We start from the raw sequence: 15,543 nt of genomic DNA on the forward strand, positions 1-15,543 counted from the left end.
AAACTTCTATATAATGTTTGGTGCGTGAACAATGCTGCTTAGTCTACACTATGTGCACCACTTTGCGAGGGGATTACACCACCATAAACGTGGCCCTAAAATACACATCTGGTCGTTCAGGGCGCAACTCACAATAAAAAACAAAACAAACAAAAACAAAAAACAAAAAAACAAGCGAGTACTGAAAAGCTAAATTTGAAAATCGTATCTGTTCTCATTCTGGTAGAGTGGGAGAAGAAGATTATGATGAGATATACTTCCTGAATATTGATTGAACTGGAAGAACGGACTTAATAGCTTTGACCTTTGAGTTTCCTAGCAAAACCGCGTGAAACGAATGGATATTGCCTGTATTTTTATAGCTGAATAGTGCACGTACAAATGAATCAATCAAGAGTCAACTACTTGTATTCAGTATAAGCCTGTATGCATGTAGACTCATGTGCATTTCCCAGTATTAATCTAAACGATAGGTAACACCATGCACCAGTGGTGTGAATTAAAATGTATTATTGCCTCTGAAAGTCTTAAACTTTGCATGTGAAGTTTATAGGCAAGGCGACTAAAAAGTTATATTAAACATAGATTTACACAAATAATCTCTTTCAAACTTCAAGGTTTTCTTGTGTTTTCGCTAACTAAAGAGTGGTAAGTTTTTTCTGTTGTCAAGTCAAAATAGTCATATTTCTAAAGTTTCAACCCGCAATTGTACAACAAAAACGAAAGATTCGTCTCAGGCTGTCGTTTGTAAAACATCAATAGAGTTGACTCTTTGTAACTTTTATACAGAGAACGTTATTTGAAGACAAATGGTTTTGATCGTCAAATTTCATGTCACAGCTATGGTACTATAGTCAGACCACAAGAGAAGCAATGGAGTATTAAAGTATAAAACAAAAAGTGGTCTTCATTGCCTATGTTGTGTATCTGTCTTATTTTCATCAACGATGGTCTGGTTCTACAAACACTGCTTTTTAAAATGTTTAATCTATACTGAGCTTCGAGAAATGATAACTAAATGATACACAGCAGAGATAATATGCGGTATGGAGTGGTCGTCACAGCCCCACGAGCGTACTGTGAACCCGCGAAAATCTAACCACGTTTATTACATAATTCCCCTTACAACATGTTGTCCAAAGACAGCGGACTTACAAGACCTATAAAACTGCATTACAATGTTGAGAAAATACAAAATGTATATACATAAAAAGTACTTGTGTGGTCATCGTTGAGTTTCTACCGAGACTGAAGACAAAAGACCGTTACACCAATATATACGCATTCAACACCTGGTGACACAAGCGTGAATCAAAGGAATTCTCTCATGTAACGAATGAATAGTAATTATATGCTAATCTTCGAAACGCATATAATTGTTCATTCTTTCAACACACTTCAAATACTGAATACCTTTACTAACTAAGCGATACAAGGATCGATGTTTGTTCGTTTAAATTTACTAGAGTGTCACAACTTCTAGTATTCAGAAAATCTCTATTTATCTATGCTGTTGTTTGTCTTTTACTTGATTAAATACGGCAAAATAAAATTGCTGGAAAGACTAAAGTTTGGGTTATGAAGCAACGTCAGCACTGCGTCTGTCGATGCTTACTGTCGTCCTGACAACGGGTATTGGTCATAGCGCCCCCTTGCGACCAACAACTCCCTCTGACACAGACACTGAGTAGAAACATGGCAGTTTGTCCAGGGCAGGACCATTTGCCGCCTCCATATAAAATTCCCGAAAACGGCGGAACTCATTACCGATATTGACAAATAAGTGCACCTTAGGATAAAAAAAACACATTGAAATACGAAGGTACGTTTCCGCACACACATATCTGTGAAAATCGTCGATTTTTACGACAGGTTTTATCAACACAATTGCAAAACGGAGTAACGTAGCCGAATTTTGAAATCAATGGGTCAGCAATTTTTTTCCTCAATTATAAAATTGCAGTTACGATGGAAATTTCCCTTCAAGTATGATTATTTTGTATTATAAGTATACAAAATAGCGATTTTTTCCAAAATTGTAAGAAAATACACTCTCTTGGCAAAATTACAATAAAAGTTCAACATCTACTATCTGTAGCTGATTTCGGTTGTGTTGTGTAAAATTAGTCTGGAAAGTTATGGATTTTCACCAGAAAAATACCTGCAAACTTGACATGTTGTATTGTCATGTCGGCTTCTATATATATGTTTCTGTACACTCATGCACACATCTGTAATAGTCAAAAAATTATTCTGACAAATATTTCACAAAAAATTGCAACAGGCTGCTGTCAGAAAATGAACAACATTTTAAAAATGATCATTCAGAATCAGTGTTTATTTCAAAACACTTTGATAAAACGGTCAGTCGAAGTGAGATCATTATGTTTGATCCAAAGTAACATTAGTTAATATGAACAATTGCTGTTATGACAACAAAAACTACCCATTTACGGCCTGCCAGTTGCAATGAGTTGTGTAAAATTTGTCAGAAAATTTGTAGGTTTTCACTAGAGATATCCCTGCGGAGTTGACATGATGTGGTGTCATGTCTGCTTATATGTACAGTAGTTTAATACAGTGTGCCTGTGTTACAACTAATATGTATGGATTATCCTTACACAATGCAATGTAATGGGGATTGTCTAACTGACCTTGACCTTTATAGCTGAGAAATTCACCATCACAATTGAAGTGAACCACTCTATTCCCATTGTCATCACAAACATATATGCCATCTTGTTGGTGATCAAAACACAAACCCATTGGTCCCTTTAAGTGTCCCTTGCCAATGTCTCTTATACTTTGCATCTGGTGATTCAAAACATGAACACATTGCCTGCCTTTATCTGATACAAAAATACATTTCTTATTCACAATCAGACCATAAGGCAGACTGACTTGTCCTTTTTCAGTTCTTGCAATGTGTTCACCAGATTTATTATATTTTCTCACATATCCATTGTAGTCACCAATGAATATAAAACCATCAGGACTCAAGCAGATACCTCTTGGATCAATTCCTTCTTTGCGTCCAAAACAGTTTAAAATCTTGCTTTGTCCAGAACTCACCACAACTTGGCCATTCCCGTAATCACTCATAAAGTATTTGTCATTGTCTTCATCCACTGTGACATCCACCGGATTAAATGGATTTGGGAATGCATGGAATTGTAAGATGAGATCACAGCAGAGTTTGATTGGATCAATAACCTGAACTCGATGATTAAATCTATCACATATAACCCATTGACCGCTGTTCTTGATAAATATTCCCCAAGCTGTATCAAAATTGGCAGGCATTGATCCTTCCCCAAACACTTCCAGGACACTTCCCTTGACCGGACATCCTGGAAAACAAAGAGATAACTATGTTCAAAGATCATATTGCAACCTACAATTTCGATGAAGTCAAACATTTTCTGATATCAAACATTTTGACTAAATGCAAACTTTTTGTTTACAAAGCCGAACACATGGAACATTTAAAGGAACAACTTCCTTACATGTTTATGTAGCTCACGTCTTTCTATGGCAACACAATTGCATTTTATTGATGGAAATATGATTTTCAGTCCACAAGGTAAGTCATTGTATTGTTTTGTTGATGTGTCACTGCTTGACCAGTCAGCTTGCAAATAATCTTATCATGACTGGATTTCATTAGCACATTTGTAGTTTATTGAAGTGTACGTTTTGGGTTTTTTGTCATAAATACAAGATATTTTTATGAAAACATATTTCACTAAATGATATTGGTGTTGCATTTGTAATGTTGGCCATGTTAAGGTAATTTTTTGTTTACTGGTTTCTACTCCTCCATCCAAATAATGGCAGACTGTAGATCTGTGGTTTCCTTTTATGATGTCAATATTTTGATGCTAAAGGGATTTTTATTTCTTTGTTGTTTTGGCCATGTTAAAGCTCCATAAGCTCTATCTTTTGGCTATTGTTGTGTTGGCGATGTTGAAATGGTTGATTGTTAACTAGTTTCTACTGCTCCAGGGCTGCCACAGGATTTGTCAGATTTATTGTGCCGTAGCCGTTCCAAATTATTTTTATTTTTATTTCCAGCATTTTATTCTTTATTTTCTTCAAGTTTCTCAGAACATGAATGCTATCTGTAAATATTTATGATGCATGTAATTTTAAATACACGAGTTATTGTGATTTATATGTTGATAATTTGGCCATCTCAAAATTTCATTGTGTTTAACATGCATTTTCAGGGTATGTCTACATAATTTATAACCACCAGATATGAATTTTATTTGTTCTTCCTGAATGCTGACGATGTGGATCGAGAAAGTTACTTGATGTATTGATCACCTTAATTTGTGACTGATGAATCTGGTTTTGTTTTTAAATCATGTTTATTACCAGGGAAAAGTTCTTTACCTTCTCTCTGTGCAAATGATTTTACCGATCCTTCAAATATCCTACTAGCATGCTATGTGCTATGTGTATGTTTCTTTTCCATACACAAATGTAAAGGCCGAGTTACTGAAGGCAGTTTTTTGTGCAACTGAACAAGGGACACAGCAGGCAACATCAGTTGCAAGCCATGATGCTCAAGGTGCTCAAAAAGTCACTTTATATCCTGATGCTATTTCTGGCTTACGTGAAAATGAACCTTTCGTTGTTTTCATGAAAATTGTACTTCGTGTTTTTACTCAGCCACACCAAAACAAAATTTTGTTTAACCCTTTCACCACCAGACAATTGTTCATCTCCAGTGTTTATATAAGAAAGGTTCAACTGTAGTACACTAGTGTACAGGGAAATGGGGAAACAGGTGAACAGTATTACTGTGTGCACTTCTTAAAGCGAAAGTAATTTACCTGTACAATTGTTTGATGTAATAATAATCCAAACTGGCATTTTTCAAAAATTTTATGATCGATATGTCTTTATTTTCGCACAGATCATTAAGGAGACAGAGTTTTTAACTTCCATGATCAATGATGTGCCCACAGAAGACACTGAGTACTAGTGACAGAATTGGGGGTGATGTCCTGGGCAAAGGTCAATCATTTAGCCAATCAGTTTATTATGAAGTCGAAGTTCATCTGACACACTGATTGTGAAGACTTGAAGACAGATGATGAAGCTAATGAGAGTGTCACCAACTCTACAGATTACATCTTTACCAGTAACAACAACAACAACAACATTTTCTAACTTTTCAGAACGGGTAGATATCCTTTTAACATGAAATGCAAAATTAAGACCAGCTTTTTTCGCACAATTGAAATCGTGGAATATTGCCAGCATTGGCACAAGTAAAATCTTATGGCGTGTTCGCTAAAGGGAGGATAAACAGATTTTTTGGAAGGTTCAGACAAAAGACTTGTCACGTGACTATTACGCAAATAATGAATGTGTACTGTGTCAGATTTCCCAATATCAGGGCTTTCAGAAAATACATACTCTATAGGGGGTTTGGACTTCTATCACTGAGAAAAAAAAGAAAATCTGAAAGTGTCTGTTTAGTGTCCAGCTACCTTAGTATACACTATTCCTTCCAGACATTATCATTTCCCCATCAGCCAAGTCAGTAAAAAGCGGTATTGAGCCAAAACATGACGTATTTTCACCCACTTGGCTTGGTCTGTTATAGCATCTTATAGTTGATAAAAATCATGTTTACAGCATTTATGTTTTCAACAGCCTTCAAAAGTTCAATATTATGTTAAAATACACCATATAGAATATGTTGTGTTTCACTAATTTTAACATTCTTGAACTGATGGTGGAATATGGACTTGGCAGCAGGGAAAGGGATACTGTACAGCAAGGTTACGTTCAATTATTGTAGCAAGGGTTTGTTGGCAAATTTTTCTATGCATCTGTCAAAATTAACTCTTCTCTATGGAAATTTTGATATTTTCACATTTCAGCATTTTCATCATTGAGTTTTAGCTACCGTAACAAATATTTTTTGAGATATTTTGTGAACTTTTTTCATGTAAGTTTCTAAGTTTCCTCCTTACAGCCTTTTTAAAATACCCAGTATTTTGTTCATCAATGCACATCGTCAGTATGTGATATGCATGGGTTGTTGACAAATGATTTCAATTTCAGATCTTAATTTGATTACCAACACTAGTAATGCAGGACATACATATACATATAGAGTCAATGTAGACCTTTTTGATACTCATAATTATTTCAACATGCACTAGGAACTAAACTGGGCAGTCGCTGACACAAAAACTTGAAAAACAATCGTCAAAATTTATAGTTACTTAATCGTCCTGTAATTACTTGTCGTGTAATTATGCTGCAATGGAGCAATATTTGGTTTTATATCACTGTCTGTATGTATATTTATTTACAGTGTGTTTACATTTAGAATAAAATATTATTATCTACAAAATAATGACCACTTCCTGTACGCATGCTCACTTTGTAATGACAGGAACATCATTTTTAAAAGTGTGGAATGCATATCAGTAATCCTGTAAAACATAGTCTGTTAAACCCCAAATATTATTATATGACAATTAATACTGAAACATCAAATGAATAATATAGTATCTGAAATAGGTGTTACTCTGAGAGACGTTCATAATATAAGCTGGGATCAATGATCACATGCTTAAATTTTTATTTTGAAAAATAGTTTCACTGAAAAAACTACCATTTTTACATTGATTTATTATTACGAGTCAAAATCCTGAAAACCTAAACTCAAGATGCTGACACCACAGTGTCGACACGTTTTTTCATTGCACAAGTTATTTCTTGCATTTGTACAAGGAAGCCATTGGAATTAGCTGATAGTCATACTGTCAACAATTGTAGTCCTGAGCCTTTTAGGCAATTGACCTTCAAAATAACATAAACTACAGTAATTAAGACTTAAATGACAAGAAAATTACATGGCATCATCAAAGACATGCAGGACTAACCAAAACATGCCAGCATAGCCATAAGATTGATTTCCCTGTACTCGCTCATATTTATATCCTTGCATACATTAAACAATATACGTGTATTTTTATGAAACATAACATTAAGGTAGAATGCACCTTGAGAACAGACATTAAGATTATCAATTCCTCAGAATACTTCCGTGGTCTGCCACCTTTGCGGGCTCATTTTAAATCTCAATTTTTCTATTTTTTTTTCAATCTCAACTTGTTTCTAAAATTAAAAGATGTATTTTTCCCCATAGAGTCAACACAGGGATGTTGAGCGTTTTGAATTTAAAAACATTGGTAATATTAGGTAATTTGTTTCTACTACAAAATTGTGCACGGCAACTCCTGATTTTTAGGGCCCAAGCCTACCGGCTGGCCCCTATATTCTTCTTCCTAATCTTCTTCTTCTTCCGTAACTATTTGTCACTCTTGATCTCAGAAACCACTGAACGTAAACTTCTAACACTTGCAGGGCTTATAGGTACTTATGAGTACTAGTGCATATTACCCTAAAAATTTTGATTGGTCACGTGACCTGGCAGCCACATTGGATTTTCAGATAAGCTAAAACATGGCTTCTCAAGAAAATCTTGGGTCCAGTAAATTTTATTTTTTTTTGTATAGCAAGCATGATATAAGGTCTCTAGAATTTGCAAATAAAATCTCGTGCGATCACGTGACTTTGGCTGCCATACTGGATTTTCAAAAAATACCAATTAAATCTTGACAAATCTTCTTCTCCAGAACCAAAACACCATTGAACTGAAATTTTACTCATGTCATCCCTTGAATGATCTCTTTCACGTTTCTTAACAGCATTTGGATCGGTCTCGTGATTTGGCCGCCATATTGGATTTTCGAAAAATACCAACTTAATCTTTACAAATCTTCTTCTCCTTAACCAACACACCGCGATTGAACTGAAATTTTACTCATGTCATTCTTAGACTGATCTCTATCAAGTTTGCAAAGAGCATTTGGATCGGTCACGTGATTTGGCCGCCATATTGGATTTGCGAAAAATACCAATTTAATCTTTACAAATCTTCTTCTCCAGAACCAAACACCGATTGAACTGAAATTTTACTCATTGAGGAAAGTTTGAGTGAAAATTTAAGTCTTTCACTTTTGATGCCCATACTATCTTAAAGAATATGAATATAAAAATGCAAGTATATTTATGACTTTATGCAAAAATAAGAAAAATATGTGCATTTCATTGAAGAAAAAATCAATTTTGAATTGTTATGTGTGTCACAGTATGTAATGAAGGCAGAAACTTAAACCAAGGAAAATACTTGTCTTGTTTGTGTGAAATATGTACAAGATTATGATATTTTTTACCATAAAACTGTCTGCAAGAAATACAAGCAAGGATATTGATTGCTGTCGAAAGACTAAAGTCTTCATCTACTTTGATGCCAGGTATATAAGGTCTGTGATTTATGACAGCAAATACACAAAGTGATAAAGGATCAAAACAACCTCTGACCTTTGACCTGTGGTAGTTGTAGATGTCTGTGCTTCTACATAACAACCATCAACAACATGGCAATGAAAATATTTGTGTTAGCTCTCTGAACGTGCTGAAGAACCGTAATTCAAAACGGTGAAGAATTTACTATAAACAACTCACCATAATTCAAAGAGCACAAAGGAATGATGATTGTAATTTTTTTTCCATTGTCTTAGTATATGAGAAGCCAATTGACATTTATGCAAAAGTGACTAACTGCCATATCAGGATATTGTGGGATTTTACTTAAGAGGTGTATTTCTAGACTGCGATGAATATTTTCAGACAAAGAAGCAAGAAAAATACAACCTCCAGGATATAGTTCAAGACAAATGACATTGCCGTAGTTTGAATAGTGACATATAGAAAGCAGAGACATGAAATAAGTCAAATTAATGAGTGATTTCTCTGCGAGAGGAATTAACCCTCTGATGTTATAAAAACAACTCAATTAATCTCTGTTTTTATAAACTTCCAAGTCATTGCACGCTGATATTATTGTGAAAATGTCTTCCCGATGGCAAAATACTTCAAATTTTGAGATGACAAATGTGAGTGTGGTCACTATGATGCAAAATACTGATTGTTTGATTTATGATATTGAATAAACTAAGCAAAATATTGGGACAAAGCTTGGTGCTTGAGCTCAATAGCACCTTGAACAGGTTTTCACTAGCCATCGAAGTATTTAGCCTAATTACGAACCAGAGCAGGAGTCAATGATATTACTATTTATTTATCCATTTACCAAAGTTTCCAAATTAAGATTTGTAATGGAATAAAAGACAATTTATCATTTTATAAAATCTGTTACTTTTCTTAAAATGGTACCATCAATGACACCTCCATTTTTGAGCTCATTTAAATTAGATTAACCAATCAGTTCAAAATACAGAATAAATTAGGTCGAAAGAATGAAGAATTTGCATTTTGTCTCAGTAAAACCAGACTTTCGTCAGTTTAATTGTTGATGTGGGTAAGGATCATGACACTTCAGAAACTAAAGTTTTGATGTGAAGCATTGATTATCGAAAAGTCGGGTAATTTTTCCAGGTATTTTGTTAATGTCTACAGCGTCATAACATTAAACTGTCTCGATATTTTGCTGACAGCTTCACTGACATGGACGGTATATTTTAATGCAGAGCAAATGTTTTGATGAACGAGTTATAACAGACATGTGCCAATATCCAACTTTCAATGGTGACTTTGTGGCAAATCTTCATACTCGTCTCTTTCATGTAGCTTTTTAACAATTTCCAATGGGTGATGTCATTTTTGACAATCCAGACTTTTCAGATTACAATTGACACTGTTCATCATCCTTCAATGTAACTTTAGAACAGCCACCGAGCACGAGTTTCCAAAGAAGTATACAGATTTATCAAATCACATGTACAAAGTTGCCACAATGCATTTGAACTAAATTAAGCTGATGAACTTAGCCACATCAGAGTAGTGGAACGACTGGGGGTTTTAATCTCCAACATTACGTATTGTCTATATTGGCATTTTTGAGGCCGCCCTCATTCACAATATACCTCCTGTAGACTGTTACACGACTATGCAGTGTAGTACGCTAAAATGTCATTGTATACGAAATGGACACTGCGATTTTTCCACAGGTTGTAAAGATGATAGTTAAAAGTATTGAAGCAGAGTTCATCCAGAATTCGGTCAAACAGAGGGCCTCTACGGCGAAAGCTTTCAACTTGACTTTCACGTAAATAAATGATGTCATTCGTTTAAACAATTCCAGGTTCAATGACTATCTCTCTATGATTTATTCTCCTGAGTTAAAGATTAAAGAAACCACAGATTCAAATTCTTCAGCTTCTTATCTGGATATTTTCTTTGAATTTGTCTCTAACGGCCACCTTTCCACTAGGTTGTGATTATCTCAACTTTACTATCATCAATTGTCCTCAACTTGACAGTAATATTCCACTGTCACCCTACATTGGGAGTATACATTTCCAACCTTATTCGTTATGCTAGGGCATGTAATTCATATGGTGATTTTGTGAAGAGACAGCCATTTCTCTTGCAAGCTTGTAAATCATGGGTACTCAAGTAAAAGAATTGTCTCAGCATTCAAACGCTTTTTGGCAGGTGTCGTGACCTGATAGATAAATATAATATTACTTAAACAAATGATTGCTGATGGCATCGTTGACATTTGTTTGTAGATTAAGATCAGATTAAGATCACCACGTGGGGCAGAATGCTATCACCATATTCGAAACTCCTGACATTTACTTCTCGGCTGTCTTTACCAGAGGTCAATATATTTTTCTTCTACGGATTTTACTTTGTTGTTTGTACCGGTATTTGTTTGCTGTTTATCTGTGTTGCGCTGTTTGTGTTTGTCATATCGAGTTTGTCACTATGAAAATTTATGTAGATTATGGCTTATGGCTGTTGTTCTGATTAATAAATTGGTAATATTACTGTAATACTAGTCCTTGCATCCATAGATACTCGATCGTTGTCAACGGGTCATGTGATTTGTTGGTCTCGGAAATTCATGTGAGAGCTAGAAGATGGGATAGATTACACCTTTGTGTATAAAAGTGAGGCATGTATAAACGTTCGGTTTCTTTACTCAATACCTGCCGGCACTGTACTTTGCATCTACAGAAGTCCAATAATTATGGAAATACTGTACATGTATTCGGACCAACACCAAGAATGTACTTTCAACAGCAGTAACCACAAACTGGTGATCTTCAATTTAATAAGCTAATAATAACGCGACAATGAAATAAATCAGTTTCTATGGGTGTTAAATTTTAATTCCTGTCGATCCTCTTTCCAGGCAAATATTATGCCTGCTATTCAACGCCACGAATTAAGGTGACGATTTATAGTTTATTAGGTCAGATTCCAGAAACTTCACATAAGCTTCACATAAGCTTCCCTTTAACCTTATGCTAAATCATTATAATCAGCATAACACTCACCTTGATTAACCTGTTCTACATCACTCTGCATCTTTTCAAACTCTGCCTTTCCATCCTCAAACTTTCCTTCACAGGTGTAGCCTGGTTAGTTACATATTCCCTCTGCATGATCAGTTTTTGTCCGGCTTCATGTAGGACGGCTTTGCTGGTCACAGAATATTTACTGGCATGAACTTTCAGCTGGACAAACTCATCCTCCACTTTGTAGAAAGAACTGGCTTCATCCTTCAGAGTCATTATATACCGTTCCTTTGTACTTTGAGATTGTCCGAACTTGGCTTCCTTGAAATAGACATCAGGCTTGACTTTCCATTGCTTTGTGACAAACGTTGATCTGTGGCCCTGTAACTCCTCTACACTGAGCATCTCTACTCAGTAATTCAGAGATGGTTTGGTTGTCCCGTATTTGCATCCGTGACAGGAGTAGATTTAGACTGTCCACTGTATGGTGCCGGGTAATATCCTCACGCGGTGCAGCCTTCAGTTCAGTTATTGCAGCAACACTACGTCGACGAGATGGAGTTGGCACTGAACCTGTTGAGATGAATATAGAGCACAATTTGTCCAAAATAATGACAAAATATTCTTTGATGCATTAATATTGTAATGAGTCTATATGATTTCAAATTGTATGGTGAACAGATCTGAGCAGCAAACCCTTATAAGAGAACTGAGGAGAACGAAGAGTGGCAATATTAATGATTGATTTCGTCTTTTGAAATATGCTTGGCTGATTCGGCTTAACCTCAAAAGTTACAATCATATATGACCCCATTCATAATAATACAATGAAGGTAAGTGTATACGCTGTTTTTGATCATTGCAGTAACTGTTGAACACATTTCGAAAGACAATTGTCTTTTTAGAAAGCATTCACTAAGAGGGAGAAATTATCCTACGGTACACTGAAATATTAAGTCAGTCAACGGCTTCTGTCGTCCCAATATTCACAAATTAAATCTTCCTTGAAGTAATTCAAAAAATTCCATATTATTTCACACAAAATTAGCTTTTTTTGAAAATGAACTTTGCCTTGACAAATAAGGATATACGACACTTCTCTAACAAAAGCGTGGGAACAAAGTTCATCTCGTCGTCTTGTTTTGCCCACTCGCCTCAAACTACTACTTACAAACAAAACGAATGGACTTTGATTTTAGGTAGTTTTTTCAACTTTATACTTGATTTTGGTCGTCTGAATCTAGTGCAGAACATGACTGCCTTGACTGTTCATTCAAAGGGAATAATTGCAAAGTACATTTACCTGTCAAGAGTGGTATTTCCTTCTTACAGAGTAAATATTCCTGTACTGAAATGTAGATATCAAGGGTTAGGTAGTGAGCTTGAATTTTGCTAAGCAGTGTTGGTGTGATGATTGTAGAATGGATGGTTTTGTCCAGTCGTCCACTGATGTACTCACTCCACAGAGCTTCCAGTGCTTCTAGTGATCCACATTTCATGACATAGCGAAGACTAGATCTTTCAATTTTCTGTGCTTCAACGTCAAAGTGTATGTCAGTAAGAAGTCTTCCCAGTCCTTCGTTGGTTGGTCTGTCTCCTTCAACTTGATAAAATGCTGCTTCAACAGCAGACATTGGTGTGCCGTTTAATCCTTGTCCATGCAGGGTACCGATATGTACGCCAACCGAACCTGAAAATGACATGAGTGATCATGAAGTGTTCGAAGCACGCTTCTGCTGCACATCATCCATTCAATAAATCCAATCGAAAAGTGCCGTGCGAGCATTTTAACCGAAAGCTCTGTGCCGGAAGTTAACCTGAATGTTTCATGAGTATTTGCCAAAATCAAATAATTTCAATTATATTGGAGTTGACAGTTTAATGTGCCTGATACGGTCCATTAATTTCGACGTTGTCACCGACTGACGATCTCCAAATTTGTAACATTAAGGAAAATTCAAAGATTACAAACCAGGGAGTCTTCTTCGTTCCTCTAAAGTACGGACTCGTACGATTTGGGCTTGTACATCGGGTGATCCATCTTCCATTGACAAACTCACAGATCTATAATTTCCTGGAATGAAAAACTAAGGGCGGTTTTATTTCATGCATTAACTTGTTTATTATGTCTTTGCTAGATAATTAAGCACGACATTTTGTTTCCCATATCAATATAAGCTAACCGAAAATAGCAAAATAACGTAATACATGGATCCGCGAATTTTGATGATACGTCCTGAACAAAGAATGTTTCAGCTCGAATGAATTTTTCGGGTTAAGGAGTTATGACAAAAATCTTTTCATAGAAATATTTAATTTATTTTAGCGAAGCAAACTAATGGAAATGGAACGCCTGGATATACTAGGGGAGTTGTTTGATTTGTAACTTATTTGAAATGATTTTACATTAAAACGTCCCGTTTTGAACATGTGGGAAGTCTCTTTAAAATACTAGACCATGCATGTGTATAGCTTGATAGGGTCATCAAATATTTTTTTTTAAAATCGCTACTGGTTAAGACTTGTGTACTTATTCCACTTTCAAATGTACAGGCAATGATGATTTAGTTCAAGTAAAAAATAAATTAAATTCAATACATTCAATTTTTATCTGTTTGTCTTTCTGTAGTTATTGCTTGAAACTTATGACATCAAGTTTATTATTTATCATTTTTGGCGTTCGCCAATACTCCTGTATGGTAGTATGGACGAAGGCCATAAATCTCCGAAGACAAAAATACTCCAGCGAGAGACTAGACTATTACAGATACGGCGACATAAGGCTCTTGTGATGCTAATCCTAAGTTCAAAATACCAATTTGACAGAGTCTGCTGTATTCTAACTGGGTAGGGATTCAGTTGACGCAACACGCGATTGTGGCGTACACTTTGGCACGAATCTAGCTTTTACCAGCTGAAGGGCGAACAAATCTAACTTTAACATTGGCTGGCTGGTCAAACTTCCATGGATATTACCGATGACGATAAATCGTTGAAGATAATGATGAAGAAAATATTCTTCAGTTCGTGATACAATACAGCTCATCATGTCTTAGAGCATTGGCGACCAATAGCGACTGACTACATTTAAACTCAAGCGTTTGAGCTAACTCAAAAGAGGTGGCTAGAAATCCTATCATTCTGATCACATCAGTATTAAGTAATTCTAACGTTTAACTGTTGACAGAGATGGATTTTACCTTGTGTTCTACTTGTATCACTACCTGTGCAATCTGCTGGGCACTCCGTTGATCCCCTTGGATTTAGACTGTCAGTAATTTCTTTCAATAGGTTTTCGTGCACGATGTCAGGGTGTTTAGCTTGTCTCTTCTGTATTATCTCCCTGATCCCAGATGCCTTCTCCAAGTAGATTGTGTATGACTGAACAATATCGATAATCTTTTCCTTCAGTGCCTCGGGACCCTGACGCATATCCACACCATATCATCACGGTACTTCAAGAGGTGTTCCTGTACAAGCTCATCACACTCTGACAAGCGGGGTACAATGATCGGTTTCCCACTAGCCATAGCTGAAACGGCTACCTTGAAAGAGTCTATATCGCGCTGTGGTAAAACGAGGAAGTGCGATGAACGGAGTTCGTCATTGAAGTCTTCGATTGACATGACCCGCTTCAGAGACACTGGTAATGTTGAATGTGGATTTAAGGCCGAGTGAATAGCCGCGTCGTCTCCATTTTGAAAGCAAATAATTCTCCATTTAGGCGACTCTCCGTACACTTTGTCAAATGCGCTTGCCATCAAGTTCATTGCATTTAGTAGTAGGTCGTTGTTTGAGAGATCTGCGATGACGGACTGGTCAAAATATGACAGTATTTGAAACTGACGAACCTTTTGCGGCAGGAACTCGGGTCGTGGAATCGGTGCTGCATAGAAGATTTGACACGGCATCGGCAGCAATTTGAAATGCTTGATGTTTGGATTTTGAAATCTGAATTTAAAGTATTCAAATGTTTGATAGCCAACTGAAATGACAATGTCGGCACACAGGTTTTCTTCGTCTAGAAGCTTGCAACGTTTAGCGAATGTTTCTTGATCACATTTGAAGGTTTCAGAGTTTAATTTGTCGGGGTTCCAAACGTTTACAAGGCAGTATAACGCCTTTGGAAAAACGCTTTCCTTGATATCCAGTGCTGTTGATGATGTTACTAAACCAA

The 15,543-nt window shown here is 36.0% G+C and overlaps 1 protein-coding gene across 1 annotated transcript; it reads right to left on the bottom strand.

Annotated features, from left to right (window-relative positions):
* Positions 1-2,320: 2,320 nt before the first annotated feature.
* LOC139130133 (E3 ubiquitin-protein ligase TRIM71-like) lies at positions 2,321-12,801 on the bottom strand. The gene is made up of 3 exons (XM_070695856.1): positions 12,670-12,801; positions 11,406-11,939; positions 2,321-3,350 (listed from the first exon to the last, which is right to left on the bottom strand). The coding sequence occupies exons 2-3, from the start codon at positions 11,434-11,436 to the stop codon at positions 2,557-2,559; spliced, it is 825 nt and encodes a 274-aa protein (XP_070551957.1). The 5' UTR covers positions 11,437-11,939; positions 12,670-12,801; the 3' UTR covers positions 2,321-2,556.
* Between the last annotated feature and the right edge of the window lie 2,742 nt (positions 12,802-15,543).

Source organism: Ptychodera flava, chromosome 3 (genome assembly GCF_041260155.1).
Source record: "Ptychodera flava strain L36383 chromosome 3, AS_Pfla_20210202, whole genome shotgun sequence".
In the NCBI taxonomy this organism is placed as follows: Eukaryota; Metazoa; Hemichordata; class Enteropneusta; family Ptychoderidae; genus Ptychodera; species Ptychodera flava.

Bases quoted from the DNA above. Each gene is read 5' to 3' on its own strand.
- LOC139130133 (XM_070695856.1), bottom strand. From the start codon at position 11,436: ATGCAGAGTGATGTAGAACAGGTTAATCAAG. The intron at 3,351-11,405 runs GTGAGTGTTATG...TTTGTTTTCCAG, and splicing joins TGTAGAACAGGTTAATCAAG to GATGTCCGGTCAAGGGAAGT.